The 26,327-nt window shown below is 39.9% G+C and overlaps 1 protein-coding gene and 1 long non-coding RNA gene across 6 annotated transcripts in view; one reads left to right on the forward strand and one right to left on the reverse strand.

Moving 5' to 3' along the window:
- LOC140914859 (uncharacterized) overlaps positions 1–24,834 on the reverse strand; it is a 58,151-nt gene extending 33,317 nt beyond the window's left edge. The window contains exon 1 of the long non-coding RNA XR_012160020.1: positions 24,443–24,834. This is a non-coding gene — a long non-coding RNA (uncharacterized LOC140914859). The remainder of the gene's footprint in view (positions 1–24,442) is intronic.
- PCDH15 (protocadherin related 15) overlaps positions 1–26,327 on the forward strand; it is a 1,335,873-nt gene that overhangs the window by 1,204,604 nt on the left and 104,942 nt on the right. For all 5 annotated transcript variants that reach the window (XM_073353680.2, XM_073353679.2, XM_073353690.2 and 2 more), the window contains 2 exons: positions 4,771–4,880; positions 7,369–7,509. In XM_073353680.2, coding sequence (XP_073209781.1) covers positions 4,771–4,880; positions 7,369–7,509 — 251 coding nt within the window. The remainder of the gene's footprint in view (positions 1–4,770; positions 4,881–7,368; positions 7,510–26,327) is intronic.

A 26,327-nucleotide genomic window follows, 5' to 3' on the forward strand; every position in this document is an offset into this window, starting at 1 on the left:
CTTCCCAGCACTCCGGAGCTGGAAGGCTGTGACCGCCCATCCTCCTGTGCTCCGGGGCTGGGCGGGCTGCGGCCTCCCATGCTCCGTAGCTGGGGAGGCTGGGGCCATGCATTGCCCACCTTCCCACGTTGCAGGGCTGGGGGGGCAGAAGGGGCAGGGGCAGGGGCAGGGACGGGTCTGGAGGCTAGCCTCCTCCAGCTGGCAATTCACAGGCCACCCATGCAATTAACAAAGTTTCTATTCTTTGATGTCTCACAATGATTCATTTGGTCTCAAAGGCCTTCTCCTTTGGCAAGACCTAACATCTTCTGTAGGTAGCCAGCATTTGCATTAGAGAAGGCTTTTCTCCTGTTTGATAAGTTCCACAGTTGCAGAGGTTTACAATGTAAACACTTAATATAACAGGTTTTGGAGTAGCAACCGTGTTAGTCTGTATTCGCAAAAAGAAAAAAGAATAGGAGTACTTGTGGCACCTGAGAGACTAACAAATTTATTTGAGCATAAGCTTTCGTGAGCTATTGCATCCGATGAAGTGAGCTGTAGCTCACGAAAGCTTATGCTCAAATAAATTGGTTAGTCTCTCAGGTGCCACAAGTCCTCCTTTTCTTTTTACTTAATATAACATCTGTAGCCCTGACGTAAAGTTATAAGTGAGATCATTGCATGCAGCATCATACAAACATTTCATCAGGTCTAAATACTAAAGATATTTCTACCAACTTACCATCTACTTTAGCAATGCTAACACATGGGTAAACCAAATTGCCTGGTTGTTGGTGTTCACTGAGGATTAGGGGCCTTGCCATAAACTGGCACCTGGTCTGGCACCATCACAGACTATATCATTGACCATACACTATCAGTGGAATTCTTCCACTTCCCTGGGAAGGGAAGGATTTCCCAAGTAGAAATCTGTACTTGCCAATTAAACTGGCTTTTAAGGTTGCTTTGTGATATAGAGTGGCTATGAAGGGGTTAGTGAGCTACTGTGGGCTCTACCAGCTTCGCCCTGCTAAACTTAAAACAGGTGCCAGACTTGGCGGGAGGTGTTAAAAAGGGGTGAGCAGAGCTCATTTGGGCTGACCAGGAAGGAGATCAGGTCTTCATTTCTCTGGCTGAGAGAGAGAGGAATGGCTTGAGATCCAGCTGCCTGCCAGAGCTTCCCCAAAGGAAGGTAGGCCTGATGCGGGACAATAGTGTAATTTGTCACCAGTAACTTCATAGAATATCAGGGTTGGAAGGGACTTCAGTCCAACCCCCTGCTTAAAGCAGGACCAATCCCCAATTTTTGCCCCAGATCCATAAATGGCCCCCTCTAGGGCTGAACTCACAACCCTGGGTTTAGCAGGCCAATGCTCAAACCACTGAGCTATCCCTCTGCCCCCCTGCCTTATCTGCTGGTGCTGAGTAACTCTGTTGCAGGTGTTATCCAGCCTAAGGGGATGGCAGCTTAGTAATAGACCTTTTGTTTCTTTACATGTGAGTGAGGACCTGGTAGAGAATTGTCCTGAGCCCAGAAGTGACCCAGTCACAGTGGCACAAAACATTTTAACTGTGTAAAAGATCTAGCTTCATGAATACAGCTACACAGACTTTGGAGGTAGAGAAGCATTATAACTAATACTATATTACCCAGCTTGCACCTCAGAAGAGGGTAATTTTCAGGAAAAATTCTGTTTACTGTGAATGAAGCAGATTTTTGTTTTGCCTTATTTAAATGGCAGTTGTTCAAAGCAGTCTGAGTGTTTTATATTGTCAGAATAAATCCCAGAAAGAAGTATTGGTGGCACTTAGAAAGATTAGATTGCAGGTAACATGGCTGACGTATGTGATAAACGCAGTTATACTAAAACTCTTATGGTATATAAGGAGTTTATCACTAAGTTTATGACTTATGTTTATGACTACAACCATTACATGTGTCGTTCTTTGTGTGTATCTGGATATATGGGTACGTAACACTAGGAGACAGTGGAATATTTCAAATAATGTATTTAGGAAAATGATATATAGATATATAGTATATACCAGTAGATGTCCTTTCTGGGTTGAGAGACAGGTGCTTTAGAATTCTCATGTTGTTGTTGGCAATGCCATACGTGTTGTGTAGATGAACAAAGAACTTAATTCTCTTAATTTAGAATAATTTTTGACCACTCAATTCAAATTTAGGGGGGAAAACCCCCTGAGTTTGTTTGTTTATACTTTTATGCATACAGCCCTTTGCACTTACGTAGTCCATTCCCGCCAAGTATCTCAAAGCACTTTACAAATATTAATGTGATGGATGAAGACAAACAACATTGTTGTTAGGTAGGTAGGTAAGGTTTTCATTTGCAGATGGAAAACCTGAGGCACAGAGACATGAAGACCCATATCCTCAAAGCCATTTAATCTGAATCTTCATCATGTGCTTTAGCCACATGACTGTTCTTCCCCTTCTAATATTGTATTTGTATTATAAATTGCAGACCAGGTGGGTTAGACAGGATCATGAAACATAACTACTGTTGTGTCTTAACTTGCAAATACATAATTGTCCCTTTTTTTCTAAATAATTTTAAACTAGTGAATAAAGATGCCTCTCCCTACTGCCAAATTAATTTCACACTGAATTTATTTCCCAAGGGAAAACAATGCTTCTACTGTACATTTTAATCTTAAAAATGGAAAACAATGTATTTATCTCTAAAGACGGGGTATTATAGCTGAAGTACAGGGCAAAGAACAGTATTTTATCATCTGAGTTCTTCTGTCCTTTACCAATTCACTTATCCATAGTTCAGCAAAAGGTTCTTAAGAGACCCACTGTATGTTCTAATTGAACTGATGTATTGCTCTTTGCACCTGATCGCCTTAGTTAAATCAGGGAAATGAAATCAATGAGGTGCAATTACTGGAAGGTTACAAAGAACGTGAATTCCCGTGGTTCTATCTCCACTTCCTTCAAATTCTCTCATATTGAAAACAAAAAGCAGCTTCCTAATTGGTATTGATTTGTCAATCCATTGAATTCAGCAATGTCAGAATGGAAGTTATGAGATTGTGTCTCTCTTGTTGTTTCTTGGGAGGAGGGGCCAAGGGTGGTGGTTAAAGTACTAAAACCGAGTTGGGACCAAGTGTAGGTTTTTTAGATAAGAAATCTTGTATTTTTCACAGATTTCAATTGTGTGCATTTTGAAGAAAGAGTATTGCCAAGGAGTCTAATGTAACATAAAATAGATTTTAATTTCATCACTATCCTACACTGATGAACACAATAAATAAACTGAATTTTAAACTGCATGAAAATTGGTTTGATTGTCTTTTTCCATGTCACTAAGACCAATCTAAAAATGTACATTCATAATAATTGTGCAGATCTAGCTTTAGTGGTTTAGTAAAACAGATAGTTATAATGACTTTAATTTCTATAGTGGATAGCACACTTCCTGTAGAAGGACTGGAACCATGTTCTGTGTGTATGTGTCTTTGTAATTCTAGCAAACATCCCATCTTATATGAAAAATGCATACTGTAAGTCAGAAGCCCAGGTTAAATTGTTGGCATCCCAGTATATAATTGTTAAGTGATGGTCAGGTTTCAGTAGTTAAGGTTGCAAACAGGGATGCAATTAAAGAATGCAATTTTCAATCCTTCTATAGCTTTGAATAGAAAACATGGTGTGGGCTAAAACTTCTAAGATGATTCTGAAATCAAATTTTTGAAAAAATATCATCTGAAATTAGTGTTGTAGTAATTGTAGACCACAGCCAGAATTTTCAAACCTGGGTCCCTAAAGTTAGGCTTCTAAATAAAGGCATCCTAATTTTCAGAGGTGCTGAGCATCTACAGATCCCAGTGAAATGTTGCTGAATGTCCACTTTTATTTATGTGCCTAACTTTAAATAAGTATCTATGTGAGGAACATATATGTAGTTATGAGCTCTTCTATCTAGCATAGAAAGGTATAACACAATCCAATGTCTGGAAGTTGAAACTAGACAAATTCAGACTGGAAATAAAGTCTAAAACTTTAACTGTGAGGGTAATTAACCATTGGAATAACTTACTAAGGGATGTTGTGGTCTCTCCATCATTGACAATTTTTAAATCAAGATAGGATATTTTTTCTAAAAGAATTGCTCTAGTAATTATTTTGAGGACGTTCTATGGCCTGTGTTATATAGGAGGTCAGATTATGTGATCACAATGGTCCTTTCTTGCCTTGGAATCTATGAATTTGTGGATGTGGAAGGGGAGATAGTTTTCACATGTATATCTTTAATTGTGTGACCTTTTCCACTGACTTCACTAGGATTACTCATGAGCTTATGTGCATGCTTAAATGCTTTGCTGAATTGAGGTCTAAATGCAGGAAGCAGTGGATTTCCTGAAAAGCATCTTGATTTTTATAAAGTTACTAATATAGGAACCTTTCCCCACATGTATTTCTAGCAGGGGTCATTTTCATTTAGCAGAGCATCTCTCTATAAAGTGCCTTTTTTGGTGGTAACTATTGGTTGATTTCTTCCAGGTGGTGAGTATTATTAGCTCCTGCTATCTTTATCCCCTATTTTTCTCTTTGTTATACCTTGAGGATGTGTTATATCCTCACATTGTCATATTTCATATGTTAGCTATCCTAATTTCCAGTAGACAGTCAATACTGCTGCAAGGATTACACTCTGCCATGTTAATCAGGTCCTCAATTGTCATCCTGCTGTGGCAACCTAATAGTTGGGGAGAAATGCTAATATAGAGAATAAATGTGTCAATCTGATTCTGCAGACCCCCTCCAGTGAGTGAAGGTGCACCCAAAGGAACTCTGATTGCTGTCGTAACTGCTGCTGCCTTGAATCAGACTATTGTATATTCAATTGTTTCAGGAAATGAAGATGGTAAGTAAGAGTATCTCAATAAAGTTGCAGATTATGCTGTATGGTACATTCATTAAATGTAAACAATTTCAGGAAGTGGTGTGTATATATAAATAAAACAGCCAGTGCTAAATCCTGCCTCACCCAAGCCAAGCCCAAGTAGGAGCTCCTGCTGCCATTACCCTGCTTTCATAAACCTGCTGCACCCTGCCTATGCAGCAGAACTGAATTGATGCCCTTTAGGGCTGAGGAAAGGGAAGCAGAGTTTGCTCCTTAAAATGTAAGAGAGATTTTCTATAGCTCAGTAAGAGTAAGTACTCTAGCTAAAATGTCAGAAGTCAATGTCAAACATACACTAAAATGTCAAACATACATGCCAATTGATATTAGATTCTTCAGTTGTGTCATTAAAATATATATAATGTGCTTTTGAGTGTGCTTTAAATGGAATCAGCCTAAATCTATCCTTTGTATAATTGGGATGCTCACTACCCCTGCAATGTGATTTGTATTGATTATCGTATATTGTATCATGAACACTTGAAAAATATCATAGAGCCACATAATAATCCCCTTCATGAAGAAATCTCACTTGAAAAATCTCCGTGCAGTATGTTCAAGGCATCGTCCCCCTAGGTGAATGGGCTTGTGGCTGAACAGAAGGTACAGGAAGGAATAGTGTAAGTTCATTGATGATCCTAAATTCACAACAAAATCCAGTTGCAATGCTACTGTCTTTTGGTTGTCCATGAAAACGGCTAGTCTACCAAACTGGTTCCTGCTGTATGCAGTGTAGTTGTGGCCATCACTGGATATTAGAGAGACAAGATGGGTGGGGTAATATTTTTCTATTACCTTGTCTCTCTAAACTGCTCTCTGGCACCCCTATTCATCCTGCCAGTATGTCTCACTGTTGGTCATTCTGCCACAGGTGACCTGGCTGTGGCTTCATACTGTGCTTCCTCTCCTGGGAGCAGATGTAAGACATTGAATGGGATTTAATGTTAGTGACCCTCAAGTATTCACATACAGTGGATTTTCTGACAGGTAATCTTGAGGTCTGCCACATAGAGCAGCTGGTCCTCAGAACTATCTTCTGGCCAGCTCTGCCAATAAAATGGTGCAGAACCCCAACTGCACAGTGTTCAAATAGAATTGCTTCTGACCTATCTCATGGCTGGGATGAAAGTGTATATATAGTGTAGTGTTGTAGTCATGTCATGATCATGGTTGGAATGGAAGTGATGATGGGAGATTTATATGCCCCTGAGGAAGTTCAGCCCTCTTCTTGCACACTGATAAAACCTCTCTGTCAGGGATAACATATCCCTGCCTTATCACCCAGCATTCCATATCACCCAGCACCCCACTGCTGAAAAAGGAACACACTTGATCAACTCAACTAGGATATATTTTCATTAATGAAATATTAGACTTGTGTTACTTGGCTGCAGTAGAGAAGCTTGCAAAAAGATTTGCCATAACTTGAGTCAGTTCCAGTTTCTTTCAGATTAGCCAGATGACTGCTTCACTTCTTGTTGTGGACAAAGGCGGATTTGGGGTTTGTCAGGCCCTGGGCCAGAACAAGTGAGGGTCCCTCCCCACCACTTCTGCCTGCACTCCCTCTCCCCACGCTCCTGCCAAGGAAATGGAATTGGGGCGTGGAAGCTTGCATTCCTCCCCCACGGCTCACCTCGCCCGGCACTCCTGCCAGGAAGCAGGGTCAGCTCATGGGGGCTTTGCCCACTCCCCAGCAGGAGCTCCAGGCAGGCGGAGTGCAGCAAGCCCCCGTGACCTGACCCTGTTCCTCAGCAGGAGTGCTGCATGGGCACCCATTTTTCCAAGGCCCCCCAATTGGCTATGGCCCCTGGGGACGGGCCCCGCTGGCCCAGCAGCTAATCTGTCACTTGTGGGCTATTCCCTTGCCATAGCTGAATCCACTTCTCTTCTTCTGACTTGCCAATGATCTACAAACAAAAATTACATGCCGACTTAAATGCACATGTTAAGACCTTTTCTATTTCCGTTCTGTGCCCTGGGCCTTCTAGAGTGACAACTATGAATGTCAAGTCTGCAAGTCATGGCTATCAACAGAGCTGTAGGTTGAATTGGTGGTACCGATACTGAGCTACTTACAGAGAAGTCTGATTTGTTTTAATATACTGTAGACTGGCGTTAACCTTCTCCCAGCTGTGGGAATAGTTTATATATCCAGATAGTTTTTTCAGCTTGCCCTGAAGTTTGTTGTTCCAGAACCAGATTCCAGTACCCACATCAGCAGTTTGCCCTTTTCATGAGAACAATAACAAATGCAGCTGGGGAGATGGACTATGGAGGCCTTAGGGTGGTGAAGGCTTCGATCCCTCAACCCCATGTAGTAGGAGACAGGAATGAATAATGTCTTTACAAGAATGGAAACACGTAATCTTAAAGATTTTGAGGAAACATCCTATTAGTATCTACAGGTTTTAGAAAGTTACTTGTTTGTTTGTTTTTTGCTGGATTCCAGATGTGTTTGACATTAATAACAGAACGGGTGTTATCTTCATTAAAAAGCCTCTTGACTATGAAAGTGTGAAAAGCTATGAACTTCAGGTACAAGCAGACTCACTACAAGTGGTTCGATCCAATCTACGTGTCCCTTCCAAAAGTAAGTTGTATTTCATGTATTTTCAAAAATATAAACATATTTAATGTAATAAAACTACGTTTTGAGAATAAATAATGTTACTGTGTAACTTCATCTTGCAGGGTATTGATAAACAATCACTCTAACCAGTTATATAATAATTTTGTGTTGCTTTATTTTCACGATGTATGTAGATAGTGATACCAAGTAAATCATAAAATATGTATTAAAGCCTCCCTAGTAGTGTCTTTTCCTAGGAATGGGATCCATGGAAGAGATAATAATGCCTAATTACTCATTATATCCATGATATACATTTGTAACTTTCATTATCCACAGGAAAACAGGCATCCGAGAGTTGTAATTATACTGAATATTAATTCAGTTTCTCCTTTTAATTGAAACATAAAACCCATCAAAACCTCTCTAAAGCAAAGTTTAAGAATATTTTTTTCAGATAAAATATACAACCCAAATACACACAACTCACCATTTCTGCAGGGCTGATACTTGTTTGCAGAGGAGATTGGTGGGTTCTAAAGTTCTCTGATGCAACTTGTAAACTTATCTCTAGGTGAAACTTCAAAGTGGAGCCAATTTTTTAATATCAATCAGGTAAAAAAAATTAACACCAATAATATTATTTTTACTCCAAAAATATGAATCATAATCTATCCAAAACGACATGTCTCCTACTGGAAATGCTAAATATAACTGGTAAACAACACCCAATAATCAGTTAGCAAATTTCATGGTCCCTTTTTTTTTTTTTAATAGCACCTATTCTGTACACCGATTGAGAACACCCTTACAGTATGCTCTTTATTTTGGTAGGGTTTTGAGAAATATAGTTCTGAAAAATAAGAACTTTGCTAGGAACTTCTAAATGCTCATAATAATAACATTGCATAAGAGAAGTTGTGTTAACTGGTAAATGATTTAAATGATTAAAGCTTATGATAGTTTAACTTGTCACATTCTTCTTCCTTCACCACAATTAACTAAACTTAATGGGCAAAAACAAAAGAATAGTTTGCTGGACTTTCCACTATTATGAGGAGGCAGGCAATGTGTGCTATGTACAGGCTCTGTTTTTCTTTATGGCTGAGAAAAACCTTTGCAAATATTTGGGATGTTCTCTTTTCTTTTCATGCTACTTTCTGAACATGTCAACGTGATGATTTAAATGGGCAAACATACCAAGTAATACTTGTAGTTTAATGTGGCACAGATATTTATGCCCTTGCACACACACACACATTCATATGTACAATGAAGAATGTGCAAACTATGCCAGTACTAGACAGCTTCCTGTCTTAAGAGATCATCCAAAGTATATTTGAAGTGTCCTCAAAGATATTGGGCCTGATTCTCCATTGCCTGACAACTTGCATAGTCATTTAAATTGATACAAACTGAATGCAAAGTTGAGGTACAATGCTACTAAATCAAAATGAAAGCAGTTTACATCCATTTTGCGCTGAAGTAAATAGTGATGCAAGGCACGGGGCTACAGGGAATCAGCTCACTGAGAGCAGTCCTGCTACTGCTTTGTTAGAAGACTACTTACCGGAAGGAACTGATTTATTTCAGTTCCCTAGTTACTCATAATAGGCAAGTTTCACTGTGTAATATGTTCTGCTGTCATGTCTGAAGTGAACCTTGGCTCCAGGGCATGGTCTGCTGTGGATGTGGTTATGTTATACCAATATAACAGTTATTCTGTGATTTTTATTTCTGGACTTTCCTCTTGGCTTAGAGCTGGCCTTAAAAATCCATTGTGATCCCTTGGTCCTGTGACTGCTCTGCACCTGGCTAGCCCTTAGCACAGTTTAGAACACCAAGGTCTGTTATGGTAGGTGGGAATCACTGAGGTATGGGGCACCTTCCTTTTCCCCAGCCATGCCCCCTGCCCAAACCACAGGGATGGTGACATAGGAGGCACTATCATGCTTCTACACTAGGAAGATCTTCCTATAGCTAGGTAAGCCAGTGATTCAGTTCACACTAGCCATAATGCAGAGGGGAAATCTAGCCTTCCATCTTTTTAGGATCAAAATTGACACTGGATCTGAAAAATCATGACAGGTAGTATTTTCTACACAAAAGTGCTGGTCTTAAAAAAAAAAAAAAGTTGGCAAGTGTTATAGGTTATCCTCAAGATGTGATCAAACTTACTGTAATGATTGTACATTGTTTTGTGTTTTAAGTAAATGTTAATGTTAATTTGTTCAACTTTGTATTCATATTATAAAATTGAAATTACACATCAAACACATTTCAATGTAGAAGAATATATAAATCTTTGCCTATCTAAAGTGCTGTAATCGTGGGCCAGACCATAAGGGATTTTAAAAGGCCTTGTGAAAATAACAAAGGATATACCATTGGGTAATAACCTTGTAAATAAGAATAAATTGATGAGACAAGGTTGGTGAGGTAATATCTTTTATTGGACCGATTTCTGTTGGTGAGAGAGACAAGCTTTCAAGCTTATACAGAGCTCGTCTTCAGTTCTGGGAAACTAACTCAAAGCTCATCATCAGAAGCAAGCTCTCCACAGATCACGACACACCAACTCAAAGCAGCACGAGACCCTGCCAGAACAACAGATGCAAAACCAGCAGACATGTCTCCTCTGCTACAGTGATCACCACCCCCCACAATACACCTTTCAAGATCCATGGGCCTACACATGCCTATCACAACATGTGGTGTACCTCATCCAGTGTACTAAATGCCCCACTAGCAACTATGTGGGTGAAACCAGATAATCACTACACTCTAATAAAAGATAAAAACACGATATCATCTGTTGGTGAACACTTTTCACAAAGCAATTACTCTATGTCTGACCAATCAGTCTTCATCCTCAAAGGAAACCAGCACAACATCTTCAAAAGATGAGCCTGGGAGATTAAATTCATAACTTTGCTAGACACTAAAAATCATGGATTGAATAGAGACACTGTTTTTACGGCTTGTTAAAACAATCTGTAATCCACTAACAACCCCCTCTCAAGATGCTTACCTGTTGTCCTTTCTTTTCTCCCTGTGACTGGAAGGGTGTCAATGGGTCACTTGACCTTGAATGGTCCATTGAAATAGGTGTTAGCCACTTAAGCTAAACAATCTGTTCAAATCTTGTGTTTCGCAGTGACACTTTGAGCTAGTTTCCCAGACTTGGAAAAGAGCTCTGTGCAAACTTGAAAGCTTCTACCTCCCACCAACAGAAGATGGTCCAATAAAAGATATTACAGCTCTTCTGCCAGAAACTGTGCCCAAGGTTAATCAGACCAAGCATGTTTCTATTTACAATTAACATTGTTGCAAATAACACTCATGTATAGTTACCCGTATCTTATGCAAGAAAGTTGCTGTGATGTTGCATGAGGGCCCCTAAAATACCACATCAGTAAAAAGAACGAGAAGTACTTGTGGCACCTTAGAGACTAACAAATTTATTTGGGCATAAGCTTTCGTGGACTAAAACCCACTTCATCAGATTCATGGAGTGGAAAATACAGTAGGAAGATAGATATAGTATATATATATCTATATACTATATAAGGTAATGCCATCTTTTCATGCTCTCTGAATTCAGAGAACATGAAAAGATGGGGGTTGCCTTAGCAACGCAAATGAGACAAATCGATTACAGTGGGCTATTATCACCAGAGGAAAAGTCACTTTTATAGTGGTAATCAGGATGTCCCATTTCAAACAGTTGACAAGAAGGTGTGAGTAACAGTAGGGGGGAAAATTAGCATGGGGAAACAGTTTTTAGCTTGTGTAATGACCCATCCACTCCCGGTCTTTATTCAGGCCTAATTTGATGGTGTCCAGTTTGCAAATTAATTCCAGTTCTGCAGTTTCTCATTGGAGTCTGTTTTTGAAGTCTTTTTGTTGAAGAATTGCCACTTTTAGGTCTGTAGCTGAGTGTCCAGGGATGTTGAAGTGTTCTCCATCTGGGTTTTGAATGTGTTAATTCTGTTATAAAACATCTGATTTGTGTCCATTTATTCTTTTGCATAGAGACTGTCCAGTTTGAGCAATGTACATGGCAGAGGGGCATTGCTGGCACATGATGGCATATATCACATTGGTAGATGTGCAAGTGAACGAGCCCCTGAAGGTGTGGCTGATGTGATTAGGTCCTATGATGGTGTCCCTTGAATAGATATGTGGACAGAGTTGGCAACCTTCTTACTGTATTTTCCACTCCATGATGAAGTGGGTTTTAGCCCATGAAAGATGATGCCCAAATAAATTTGTTACTCTCTAAGGTGCCACAAGTACTCCTAGTTCTTTTTGCTGACACAGACTAACACGGCTACCACTCTGAAAACAATCAGTGAGTAACTTATGACACTCAGGTCTGAGGCTTTTGGTACCACTCACTGCAGGCTATAATTCTGTTGCTTTTTTTAAAAAATGCTTGATTATTTCCGCCCACCACCCGACAAAAAAAACCCCACCAAAACATGGAAGTGGGTGGAAAAGGGCATAGGTTCTGTGTAGAGTTCAAGGAACCCTATAAAAAGAGGTAAAACTGTTCTATATTTAAACGGAGTTGTATTCCAACATGTATGTAATAATTTAGCATAAGAAATCCCTACTGTGTAAAACACCTTTAACCTAATTTTATTACACTCAGATCAACTTGGAATTTATGTAATACACGTTTGAATCAAAATGCATTCTATGCTAGGACTGTTGCTAGTTAGATCTACAGAAATGAATGATTCTACATTTAGCAGTGTCATATAACGTATGAAAATTACAGTGTATAGCTACTAGGAAAGCGTTTACAAATATTAATTGATACAGTGTGTACCAGAAGATTAGCTTTATGGATACTAAAATGGAAGATACAAAGAATTCAACAAAAATAACTAGTAAATAGTGTTTCAGAGTAGCAGCCATGTTAATCTGTATCCGCAAAAAGAAAAGGAGTACTTGTTGCTGTAGCTCACGAAAACTTATGCTCAAATAAATTTGTTAGTCTCTAAGATGCCACAAGTCCTCCTTTTTTTTTAGTAAATAGTGGTCACACAGGCTCAGTCCTTCACTTCTGAGCACTAATACATGTTGCATCAGTCTCCAGCACACTCTCTGGCTTATGCTGCGAGCAGCAGTGACTGATTCTGGAAGAAGCCTGGTCAGTCCCTGAATGTAGGATTGTTGCAGTGAGGAGCCTTTCTGAGGGAGAAACAAGAATAGAAGATTTATTTGAAGCCTATGAAATAGATCTTTTCCCCCATTCCAAAGTTTGTGTATTTCAAGTCATTTTCATATCAAGAGATTCCAGTGTATAGCCACTAGGAAAGCCTGAGGGGAAGAATTTGAAAGTGAAGCACATATTGATTATCATGGAAGCCTTGTCTTCCTTAAATAATCATCCTATAAGTACAGATTTGTTAACAATTTTGTATATACATTTTAAATAATATCAAATTATATTGACAGTAGAAGAAAATACATGCCATTGGGAGTGGTAATGAGCCCAAGTGATTGACTCTTGCCTGGTGGAGCTAAAGAAGGAGGCAGGTGGCTATCAGGACCTGAGCCACCCAACTCAGGTGGCTGAGGTCACCCAACTGCTGCGCTGGGCATCACAAAATGGGGAAGAGATGGCCAGCCCTCTGTGGAGATAGAGGTAGTTAGGGACTATTTAGAAAAGCTGGATGTGCACAAGTCCATGGGGCTGGACGACTTGCATCCGAGAGTGCTGAAGGAAATGGCGGCTGTGATTGCAGAGCCATTGGCCATTATCTTTGAAAACTCGTGGCGAACCGGGGAAGTCCCGGATGACTGGAAAAAGGCTAATGTAGTGCCAATCTTTAAAAAAGGGAAGAAGGAGGATCCTGGGAACTACAGGCCAGTCAACCTCACCTCAGTCCCTGGAAAAATCATGGAGCAGGTCCTCAAAGAATCAATCCTGAAGCACTTGCATGAGAGGAAAGTGATCAGGAACAGCCAGCATGGATTCACCAAGGGAAGGTCATGCCTGACTAATCTAATCGCCTTCTATGATGAGATTACTGGTTCTGTGGATGAAGGGAAAGCAGTGGATGTATTGTTTCTTGACTTTAGCAAAGCTTTTGACACGGTCTCCCACAGTATTCTTGTCAGCAAGTTAAGGAAGTATGGGCTGGATGAATGCACTACAAGGTGGGTAGAAAGCTGGCTAGATTGTCGGGCTCAACGGGTAGTGATCAATGGCTCCATGTCTAGTTGGCAGCCGGTATCAAGTGGAGTGCCCCAAGGGTCGGTCCTGGGGCTGGTTTTGTTCAATATCTTCATAAATGATCTGGAGGATGGTGTGGATTGCACTCTCAGCAAATTTGCGGATGATACTAAACTGGGAGGAGTGGTAGATACGCTGGAGGGGAGGGATAGGATACAGAAGGACCTAGACAAATTGGAGGATTGGGCCAAAATAAATCTGATGAGGTTCAATAAGGATAAGTGCAGGGTCCTGCACTTAGGACGGAAGAACCCAATGCACAGCTACAAACTAGGGACCAAATGGCTAGGCAGCAGTTCTGCGGAAAAGGACCTAGGGGTGACAAGTGGACGAGAAGCTGGATATGAGTCAGCAGTGTGCCCTTGTTGCCAAGAAGGCCAATGGCATTTTGGGATGTATAAGTAGGGGCATAGCGAGCAGTTCGAGGGACGTGATCGTTCCCCTCTATTCGACATTGGTGAGGCCTCATCTGGAGTACTGTGTCCAGTTTTGGGCCCCACACTACAAGAAGGATGTGGATAAATTGGAGAGAGTCCAGCGAAGGGCAACAAAAATGATTAGGGCTCTAGAACACATGACTTATGAGGAGAGGCTGAGGGAGCTGGGATTGTTTAGTCTGCAGAAGAGAAGAATGAGGGGGGATTTGTTAGCTGCTTTCAACTACCTGAAAGGGGGTTCCAAAGAGGATGGCTCTAGACTGTTCTCAATGGTAGCAGATGACAGAACGAGGAGTAATGGTCTCAAGTTGCAGTGGGGGAGGTTTAGATTGGATATTAGGAAAAACTTTTTCACTAAGAGGGTGGTGAAACACTGGAATGCGTTACCTAGAGAGGTGGTAGAATCTCCTTCCTTAGAGGTTTTTAAGGTCAGGCTTGACAAAGCCCTGGCTGGGATGATTTAACTGGGAATTGGTCCTGCTTCGAGCAGGGGGTTGGACTAGATGACCTTCTGGGGTCCCTTCCAACCCTGATATTCTATGATTCTATGATTCTATGAACTCCAATGGGGCTTTCTTTCCCTTGGGGGAGGCTGAGTTGGGGGCAAGGTTGGCTCCCTATGCCACTGGGGAAGGGAAGCCCCAGGGCCATGATTCCTGGTGCTGAACATCTCAGGCCTTGGTTGCTTGGATGGTGTGGGGACTGGTGGTCCCCTCAGCAGCTGCAGCCAGACTCAGGACCTCAGGGATGGGGCCATGTCTGTCCCCAGCACACAGCTGGGCTTCTAGCTACTGCTTCAGCCTCTGCTGTCTCTGGCTATGGGGGGTTGGGTTCCCCCTCCATGTTGCACCTCTGCTTTAAATTGTTCTACCAAATATTCAGAAACACTACTGTAGATTTCCAAATGAAGTACAGAGACAATTTGATAATTACATGTAACAATTTCTGCTTATATTGAAGGAGCTCCCTTTATCAAACTTATCTCAGACTCAACAGGAAAACCCAGGAATAGTTTTGCCACCAAATAGCTTCTGCATTGCAATAAGTTTTCTAAACCCAAAGTATTTCAGACTCAATCAACATTGTACTGGTGACTTTTCCTGGGAATTGTAAAATTTTAAAATGTGCCTGAAAAGCTCTGAGTTCCTTAAAGTAACTTGAATTTTCTCTTTCCTGCCCCCCCCCCCCCCATTATATTAAGGAACTGTGTGATTTTTTCCAAGCCTTTGTAGTTTAATGTATTTAATAATGTTGTTTCTCCTGCTAACATGATTGTTCTTTGGCTGTGGATAATATAGGAGAATAGTATGCAAATTCAAAATGTGATGTTTAACTAACCCTCTTGGTGAACTGGTCTGCACTTCCATGATCTTTGGTTCTGACCTAAAAAAGCTCTGTTCTTCAAGACGTAGTAGGGCAGTGCAGATATCACAGCCTCTTATAAAAAAAACAGAGTGAAAGTTAAACTCAAAGTGAAGTTTGCAGAAGTGTACTAAACAGGGTAATAACTTTTTTAAGGCTGCTGAACTAAGCTTCAGTTTGTAGCATGGCATTTCCAAAGGGTGATGCAGACAAAACGGGGCTGGCATACAGTGAAAAGTAATTAAACGCTACAGTGTCCATCCATCTGGGAAATGATTAACACAGCTAGAATAGGGCATGATTTTTTTTCTACTTCTGATTATTGAAAAAAAGAAACCCCAGAAGGGAGAAATATTGAAGCAAATTGAATCCATTGTGCTTAATCAATCTGTGATGAATCATTTCATCATATATCATCATACTGAATCTCAATAAAATATTACGCAACAGTGAAAGTATCACACAATCTATTTAAACTGTTAAACCTGAGATATATATGGGAAATTTTAGGTGCCATTAGCTTTGAATATTAGCATGGCCGTGCAATGATACATTAACTTAGAGCACAAGTAATAAATCTAATAGAAACTAATTCCATTACAACTAAGCAAAATAAATACATATTTTTAAAAATCTTGTAACAATCTTATATAGAAAGGATGGTCTAATGTCACTTAAATTACTTAATCTTGTGCCTCAGGTCCCCATCTATAAAATGAGGATAATACTTCCCTAACTTACAGGGTGTTGGGAGGAGAAAATCCACTAATGATTGTGAAGTGCTCAGATAGTACAATGATCAGGGCCATAAAAGTAGATAGAAGGAATAAGAAGCTTCCCCCAGAGGTGATTATGAATGGACAGAGTCCCTACCTTGTGCACTCAACACATTATACAAAAATACTGAGTTAATGCCCAAAACTACCTTTCTTCCTGGGTCTTAAAGTTATGTTTGTACCTGCACCACTGATCAATTGGAAAAGATCAAACTCCAGTATCTAATCCACTGTCACCATTTTTGACATATGTTCCAAATTGTATTGGTATATCTAAACAATACGCAACATTTTTTCAAGAGTATTTTCCCCCTTCATCTTAGCTAAAATATACACGGCTGAATTTCAAGCAGTAATTATTTTTCACCACTCTAGGAACACATTCCTTCTTGGGTTACAATTCTGGCTTTTGGGAACTCGCACTGACTTAACTGGAGCCAGGATTTTCACCTCTCATGTTTGTTTTCTTTTCCAGAATTCCTTTGTCGCTGCTCACCCATTTCCCTTGTAGTACTCACAGGATAACAATTGCAGTATATTCTTTAGGCCATAGTTTCTTTGTAATCTTTGTTTAAAATATTGGCTAATTTGTGGGTTAACTAACTTACTGAGCTGACATTGTTCCTGCACATCTATGTATTGCATTTGCGTTTTTCCCCAAACTCCATTCTGTACAAGTGATATCATAAGGTTGGATTGCATGAAGTCATATTAACAGAGAGCTTTATATAGTTTCTCACAGTCCATCTCTGCAGCTAGCAAATGATGCAGCAGTAATGTTACTCTACCTGTGGTTTTACTTTTTGCAATGTCCCAAAACCCTATCACACTGACTCAGAACCATTCTCAACTTTACCAGTCTCTACACTTGAGGTCCCCTTGGTTCCATTAAGAATTATCTGTAATGTACACATACCTAAGTCCATGTTGTCATTTGCTGAAGGATTTTTATAATCATTGTCTTCCTTTCTTCTGTTTCCTTTGTAATTTACAGGTGAGTTTTTCCCCAGGGGACGCTGTGTGTCCCTTGAGCACTAGCTCTTCTACCTATGTTATATTTACTTCGACATCTGCTCCAGTTTAAGAATCAGTCCTCATTTTTGGTAGAGAAATCTTCACTTGCATAGTTACTTTTCACGAGAGTCTGTCCTTTTTTGCAAAGGTAACATATAGGCAACATGTCATTTAATTAGGTACAATATGCACCCTCATGTAGCATACACAGTAAAAATTCAGTAACTGACCCTCTTGTGCACTATTTACCATGGTATTCTATAGAGAAAGCATTGTATAATGTCACAGAATTTTAGAAATGGTAAATGAAAATGCTAATTAGATTATGTCGTCCGTCCTCTGACAAATGCAATATTGTTCTCTGTGGTATATTTTCCAATATTTTGAACAGCCTAGCCATAAAAACAAATAAAGAAGAGGGTAGGGACGCCACCACCCAAAATCCTTTGTAGAAAGGTCACAGATAATAAATGTGTGGGACAATAGGTTCTTTTTAAAATGAAGACCACTACAAGTATGTACGTGTGCGTACACGTGTTAGAGAGAGAGAGAGAGAAAGAAAATGTGTGTAAAAAATTTATAATACATACCATATGATATAGTTGTTGCATTCCATTCTTGATGGATAGGTAACTATTGTGGAAAGTGCTGGATAGATAAATAATGTAGTGGATAGATACTTTCAGTACATGCTAAAAATATCAAGGTAATCATGCTCCAATAAGTTACATACTTCCCTGTAATGGAGAGTCCTTGACATCTAAATTTGATTTCTATACTTACCTGTTGTATATCTTTCTATTTTCTGGTCATCGTGTTCTTTCTTGATGAGTTTTAATTAGATTATATGCTACTCTAGAGTTCCAGGGCATTGAATTGATGAACCACTGTGGAACTAGATGACACTGAAATGATGAACCACTGTGGAGATAGGTCACTTTGAATGAACCATTCTGTGACATGGAATTAATGTACCATTCAGATTTTAGATGATGCTGAATTGATGTAAGTTCCCTTGTTAGATACCACAAAATTGATGAACCATTTTGGAGTTTGGTGACAGTGAATTGATGAGCCACTCTGAAGCCAGAATGGCACAGGAAGAATGAACCATCCTGGAGTTAAATAACACTAAATTGATGAACTGTTCTGCCATTAAATGATACTGCATTTTGAAAAATTCAGAAGTCAAATACTGAGTTCTCAACTGTGTGGTAATCTAGTTGTTGATTGAACTAGACACAACAAGAGTGTGAATTTACATCATATCATTAGGCAAAAATTAAAATGTAAACATAACTATACATGTAAACATTACTAAAATTTGCCCATAGAGTGAGTGGCACAAATTGATGGCCTAATAATCTTCAAACAAACAAACAAAAACCAGCAATAAACTAATGAGGAAAGAAAATGATATATTGCTTTGGAGTAAGATAACATTATAAACAGTGAGTTAAACTGAGTTATTTTAAAAATATTATGTTAATTAATGTAAAATTCTTCTCTTGGGTTCAGTTCAAAACTCCTATAGTTACTCTTCCAGTTGCAGTAACTCCTATAACTATAAGAGTCCAATGACATGATATTGCACATGATATTGCACATTTCAAATTAGAAGTCATTATAGTGTCAGATGATAGTGAATTTGAAAGCTTAGAGATGCAAGGCTGAGGAGTCAGCAGATTGAGATGTTGAATCATGGATGATTTGAAGTTTTATTTACTTAGATTGTAATCTCTTTGGGGCAGGGTCTTTTTATTATGTGTTTGTACAATGTTTAGCATAGTGGAACCCTGATTCATGACTCAGGCCACTGCAGTACAAATAAATAAGAACAATTAATAGTTTCCTTATGGAGTCCTGTGAATTCTCCCTTATTGTTAGACAGGGACAGAAAAAGATGATGATGAGATACAGAAAGAAGAGGCACGTATGGAAAACTAGAGAGGGGAATAAAAAAGAGAGATTGCTGTGTAAGGATGGAAGACCAAAGAAAAATTGAATTAAGAAGATGAAGGAGAGAGGGGTGATATATCTCCAAATTAAACTGTCCCAGTTTTAAAAATCAAAGTATTTGTATGTCTGTCTCTTCCCCAATATGTGGTTAATCGATCCTCTACTGAGGAAACACTGGTATGTCACTTTGCTAAGGAGAGGCTAACAACAGAGCCAGAACTTATGGCTTCACCTTATGATAGCATTTAATGCTATGGATTACAAGGACATTATGAATTCCATAGAGTACAAAGGTAGACTGAGGGATTAGTCTAATTTCTTCCAGTATTCACAGTTTCTAGCATTTGACATTAGGATTGTTTTTTTTTTTTCCAACTCAGTTCACATGACTCCTCGAGTCATGCTGAAGATCTGCTTACTGTACAGCTCCTGACAATAGTTGTCATTCTTTATCTTATCTTGAGCTATCACTACTGTACATGTGGTGCCCAAGTTTAACAGTCCTCTGTGGCTGATTCAGCGGAGGTAGCCTTAAGGCTGTTCTGGTGTCTATCTTAAAATGGTCATGGATGCAAACAGATGGTTTAAAAATAAAACCTTCATGGACAGTTGGCAGACAAGGCCTCGGGAAGTTTCATCCTCGTTAAACGTTATGTTTGATATGTCTCCTTGCTCCTGTTTTGTCAGCTGTTGACAACTACCTAAGTTATTTTTAGCAGTAGGTTGGTCTTATACAGAATGTAGTCTAACATATTTTAGAAGTTCTTATCACTTCAAAAAGCAATACTATGCCAATGTCCTCAGCTACTAAAATGATGAGTATTATGCAGAAACCAGATTGATAGTATGCTAACCAGTGTTTTCACGTTAATAATAGGCTTCAGTTTTTCCTGGTCTTCTCTCTCTCTCTCAGAACATTGCTTCCACTTCCCAGCACAGGTGAATGCCCTAACCACCAGGCTATCAAGTGAGTCTCATTTTTTCTAGCCCAATGACTATTCAAGAAAAAGTGAAAAGAAAAGGAGTACTTGTGGCACCTTAGAGACTAACCAATTTATTTGAGCATAAGCTTGCGTGAGCTACAGCTCACTTCATCGGTGCCACAAGTACTCCTTTTCTTTTTGCGAATACAGACTAACACGGCTGCTACTCTGAAACAAGTAAAAGTGGAGAGTGAAAAAACACCAGCAGTTGGTGTTGGTAGGGGGACAGGTAAACTTGAGAGACTCACTGAAACAGGAACAAGAAAGCTTTGAGTGGGAGAGGGGAAGAGACAGGCATACTTTCTCAGGCGGGGAATCCTGCTTAACTGTGGACCAGCCGAGGTCAGAGAAAACTAGCTGAGCTGGAAAGACTCCATGTTTTGAAAGAGAAGTCATGAGCTGCAGGGGAAAGATCTCTAAGGTATTCAGCAATTTTTGCCCAAGCCCAAAAAATGCTCTAGATTGGCGAGGAGCCTGAGGCCATGAGGTGCATATAGGTGCCTTTATTTTGTATTGCATAATGACAGGTTTCAGAGTAACAGCCGTGTTAGTCTGTATTCGCAAAAAGAAAAGGAGTACTTGTGGCACCTTAGAGACTAACCAATTTATTTGAGCATAAGGTTTCGTGAGCTACAGCTCACTTCATCGGATGCATACTGTGGAAAGTGTAGAAGATCCTTTTATATACACACAAAGCATGAAAAAATACCTCCTCCCACCCCATTCTCCTGCTGCTAATAGCTTATCTAAAGTGATCACTCTCCTTACAATGTGTATGATAATCAAGGTGGGCCATTTCCAGCACAAATCCAGGGTTTAACAAGAACGTCTGGGGGGGGGGTAGGAAAAAAGAAGGGGAAATAGGTTACCTTGCAAATTTGATACAATTAATTTAGGCTTGAATAGAGACTGGGAGTGGCTAAGTCATTATGCAAGGTAACCTATTTCCCCTTGTTTTTTCCTACCCCCCCCCCAGACGTTCTTGTTAAACCCTGGATTTGTGCTGGAAATGGCCCACCTTGATTATCATACACATTGTAAGGAGAGTGGTCACTTTAGATAAGCTATTACCAGCAGGAGAGTGGGTTTGGGGGGGTGGGACAGGTGTGTGTGAGAAAACCTGGATTTGTGCTGGAAATGGCCCAACTTGATTATCATACACATTGTAAGGAGAGTGATCACTTTAGATAAGCTATTAGCAGCAGGAGAGTGGGGTGGGAGGAGCTATTTTTTCATGCTTTGAAAATTTGAAGAGTGTAAATTCACACTCTTGTTGTGTCTACACTTTCCACAGTATGCATCCAATGAAGTGAGCTGTAGCTCATGAAACCTTATGCTCAAATAAATTGGTTAGTCTCTAAGGTGCCACAAGTACTCCTTTTATTTTGTATAGACTCTGTGTTTCTCATGCTATTAAGTAAAGAATAAAGAGTTTTAGAATTCTGTGCAAAGTTGGCTTTCACTATCACATGCCCCTGTAAGCCAGAAGGCTCACGCTTCTTTTGGGATTCTTGGGAATGTACAAGAGCTGCTGGGAAGGATTGGGGAAGATGGCACTAGTTACAAGGCCTACGCAATTGGATTGAGGGTCCCCATTGCCAAGGGAGTGTCAAATATGAGTCTGCATCTGAGCATGTGCCTCAAGGCCCAAAGCCAGGAACCGTGCCTAAACTGTGCCCACCTCCAGCAAGTTAAGTGCATGTGTAATTCAGAAGCTGGGTCCCTCCCAGCAGTGTGGTAGGTGATCAACAAGGGGACGTCAACTAGGTCAGTAACAGGTGCCTAAAGAGGCAGTTAGGTACCCGAGTCCTAGGTATGTGCCCTTGGAATATGCTCTGTTGATTTTTATTTGGGGTTGCCAAATCTGTTAATACAAAGATTGAGCTCAATTGTAGATATTTATTTAACTTGCCAAAGCACAAAGTTTTTTTAGAAGATTATTAAAATCACAGTAAAGCAAACTATTATTGATGCCTGTCCAATTATAATTCTCATTCAGTTTGATTAAAAAGAAGAGCCTGTTGTTATTCGCTTCAGAGATGAACACACATTCTTAACCAAATTCTAGACTTCCAGTGTTGGAATTACTGTTGTGTGAGGGACATAGTGTATTGTAAAAGACAAACATAATATAATTACTAGTAAAAGCATGATGTAAAAAGGATCTTGTAATGCACAAGTCATAACTTAATAACATCCTCCTAATACCACAATGCTAGGTAAACACTTCAACATCACTTTAGTTCAAATTCATTTGCCTTGTCAATCAAGATGCTGCAGTATTCATTTTCCTTGTCAATCAAGATGATGCAGACCACACAAATTTACAACATTTAGATAAGCATTTTAATGTGGATCAGCAGGGTAAATCGGAGTTTACTGGAAGCATGTTGGTCACTAGGGGGCCAAAGAGATCATGAAAATGTCAGAAAACAGGCTCAAAAAGAGAGCGCAAATGGGTGGATATTCCCATCAAAAGTCAGGGAAATTTTATGGAGTTAGTATAATCTTTTCATATGGGCCTTTTGGGGTATTCTGAGAGACTATTATGCAAAGACAGCCATTCAGACTTTTAAACATGTTTTAAAAATTCTGTTTAATCACTCCATTCCATTGTAATATATTTAAAGGGAAAAAATATGTGTCTGACATATCAGGATCTCTCACTTTTAGGTGTGCATCATTGTGTCCTAATGACAACTGCCTTTTACCATACATTTTGCCAACATCTACATGTCTTTCTGCAGAGCTTCTTTATTCTATAAACTAGAAGCATTAATCATGCCCTTCTAAACTGTCACATTTCGCAGTGGGAAAGGAGAAGTGTGCACAACTGTAATTCTTTTCTCTTGCATTATATATTTCCAGTTTGATGGGGTTTTTGACAAAACACATATTATAAATAAATGTACTCTAGCAGAGTTTACCTTTTCCTTGTTTCGGAGGGACACTAATCAAAGAACTTTCTATATTGAAAAGAAGTACTTGCTTTTTCAAACAATAAAGTGACAGTACACAGGTACCTAAGACTGCTCCAGGATAATTGAGAATTTAGAAATCCATGCAGGTGAGGGAGGAGGGAAGTAAGTATGGCTCCAAATCATCCTCTTTGAGCTGTTTGGAGGCTGAACCAGCCTCCATCAAGCTTTTACTTGCCTCCCAGGAAGAATCACTGCACTTTAGCATGCTCTGGCTGGCTATTCTACTACACACATTGTGGGGGAGGAGGAAACTTCTTAATTAGAACTGGTTATGCCAAAATTATGCCATCCAGTGATTCACCTACATCAAGGGAATTTCCAGTTGTCCCTTAGAACAGCTTTCGAGATCCTTTTCGAGCAACTCCAAGGAATGGAATGGGGCTGAAGATCTGGCCCAGAAGCTTGATACTGAGATTGCTTTATCTGAGCCAAAGCTATATGAATTGTGTCTTATATTTGGCACTTTTGAATTGAAAATGAATTATGAGCCACTGCTCTCATGTTGCATGAACAGTCACAGTTATAAGTTGTTTGCCCCCCCAGAAAATTATCTCTTTCTGAGTCCTTTGTCTCCTCCCATTTTTTGCAACAGCTCTTTGCAGTACACCTCACTGAGAGAGGACATCTTTGTTCCTATATTTAAGACTGAGTGTGGGGTTAGGTTCCAAAAGCTCCTATTGTCACCTGAGAGGCTGAAGGACCTTAATATCTTTTGAGACAATCTGTGTGAAAACCCCACAATCCACTATTTTTCTTTAAAATGAGATTATTAAAAATAAAGAGAAACTCAGATTAAAAGAAATTGGTTGGATAACGTATCTCCTCTGAATACTTAGCCAAAGCCCAGATAGGTAGATTCCTCTTATCTTAATTGCCTTGAACACAGGAAACTATCAGTTGAAAACAATTTCCTTCTCTGATTTTCAACTTCATGCTGTTTTGTCCAGAGACCAATGTTTCCCTCCCTTAACTGACATGCTTATTAAGTCCTTTGATCCAGGGAAGTATCCCTCCATTTTCCAAAACAGTTCTCTGAAGGTAAACACAGAACTCGGGCTGGGAAGCACACAAGATCTTTTATAGGGGAGAAGGCAAAACGCCGCATTTATTGAGAATACAGCAGTTAGCATATGCTTTTCAGTCACACACACATGCCATGCACACAATCCCGCCAGTCGATGTTTATAGTTACCAGTCCAGAGTCTGGATCAATCTAGTGGCCAGCCAGATTGGTGGCAGAGGGGAGCCAGGCTCTGTCGGTCACGGTCCGATGCTCCTGGAGTAGTGGCAAGATGAACCCAAAGTCCCATGGCAAAGCATCCCTGTTCTTATAGTCTTTTTTTCTCCGTTGAAGTCTATGAATTTTGCTGTGTCAATCTGTGACTGGTTACTCCTTAATCGGTGTTATCGTCTGATGTTAACATTCCAAAGCACCTCTGAGAGGGCCATCTTGTCCTTTTGATTTCATCAATTGTCTTCTCTTTAGGGGTGCCAGCCTCCACCTCAGGGTCTTCAATCTGCCTTCCCTCAGTCTTGGATGAGCATTGATGGTTCTCTGGCATGGATAAGTCTGTTAAATTTATTCATTTCTTCACTCCTCCTCCCTTGACCATCTGGCTCCGACAATGGCCTTCACAACTTTTTTTTTCCTGATGCATGCACTGCTCATTCACACAAACAGTCTTTTACAGAGACCTTCAAAAGTATACAGACAGCAGTGTTTTATATTGAGCAAAAGACATTGTAAATTAAGCCTTGCTAAATCTTATAATCAGAACTTTTCACACTGTGGCTTGGGCCTTCAGCATTCCTCTAATCTAATTAACGTAGACACAATACAGGATCCTGTCTCTTACTAACTAAACCTTAAAACAAAGAACTAAAAGGGCCCAATTTGTAATACATATGGGAAACAGAATCCCATAGTCCCAGAGGGTCATTCCTTTCTGCTATTCAAAAAGGGAGGCTGGCAGGATGAAATCAAATCATACATTAATTCTCATAGTACAATTATAAAATCCTGCTTGTACAGGTCCACTGAGGAGAAAATGGCCCTTTAGCAGTGATTAATAGCTATCCTTCAGATTCCTCACTGCTACTTAACTGTACTCAAGTATAGCCCTCCACAGATCCTTTTGTCTAACTCACACAGTTTATCCAAGTCTCCCTTTAAAACCTTCTCTCTCAATTTCCCCTTCCTATGAAATAAATAAGTAGTTAGACTCTATTCACATGTTATCTCATTCAAAGTAAGCACTTCAGTTTTAATTATATGGAAAAGTGGATTCCAAACCTAGAATCATTAAGAATAAAGTTATTACTGAGGCATTACACCTGGTGGAGCATGAAACATTTGCTTTCAAAAGAGGGCAGTAAATATTGTACCTTTATAAGCGTTTTAACTGCAAGAGTATATTCTAGTTTGTGTATTATATTCTAGTACATATTATACTATGGACCAGACAGTACTTGGTTCTTCACTGGTGTGCAAGAGCAGAGAGCCAACAAAGTGCCTTCCCCCTGCCTTATGTCCCTATGCAAACATCAGACACAATCCCATTCTTTGTGCTTTCTGAGGACAGGAAGTATCTGATGCTGTAATTAGACTAACCATGCAGGGAAGGGCTATGGTGGGGCCATGGCCCCACCTCCCTTTACACCAGCCCCTCCTCCCCCGCACCCTCCGCACACGCACGCACACACACACACACAGTTGAGGTGCTGCAGGAGGAAAATGCACACCATGCATTCTAATAATAAGAGTCTATGAATTCTCACCTCCAGTGCAGGCTATTGCTGAACAGCCACAGTATAGATCTGTGTGCAGTGAATACTACTGATGAAGAATTTTAATGTGTGCTGCTTTAGGCTGTCTCTATTTTAGGACAAAGGAATGTGTGTAGTTTGGTTGGTAGTCCTTTTGTTACCCTCAGCTGCAGATTGAAAGCTGATAAAAAGGAAGAGTTAAATAATAAGCAATTCACAGATGCTGTGTTTTCCTAAGTCTGTCAGAGCCAATGAGATATAAGCTGTGCATAAAAATGAGGCAATGAGCTGAAATGAAGGTGTTAGTGAAA

This window comes from Lepidochelys kempii, chromosome 7 (assembly GCF_965140285.1).
Source record: "Lepidochelys kempii isolate rLepKem1 chromosome 7, rLepKem1.hap1, whole genome shotgun sequence".
Classification (NCBI taxonomy): domain Eukaryota; kingdom Metazoa; phylum Chordata; order Testudines; family Cheloniidae; genus Lepidochelys; species Lepidochelys kempii.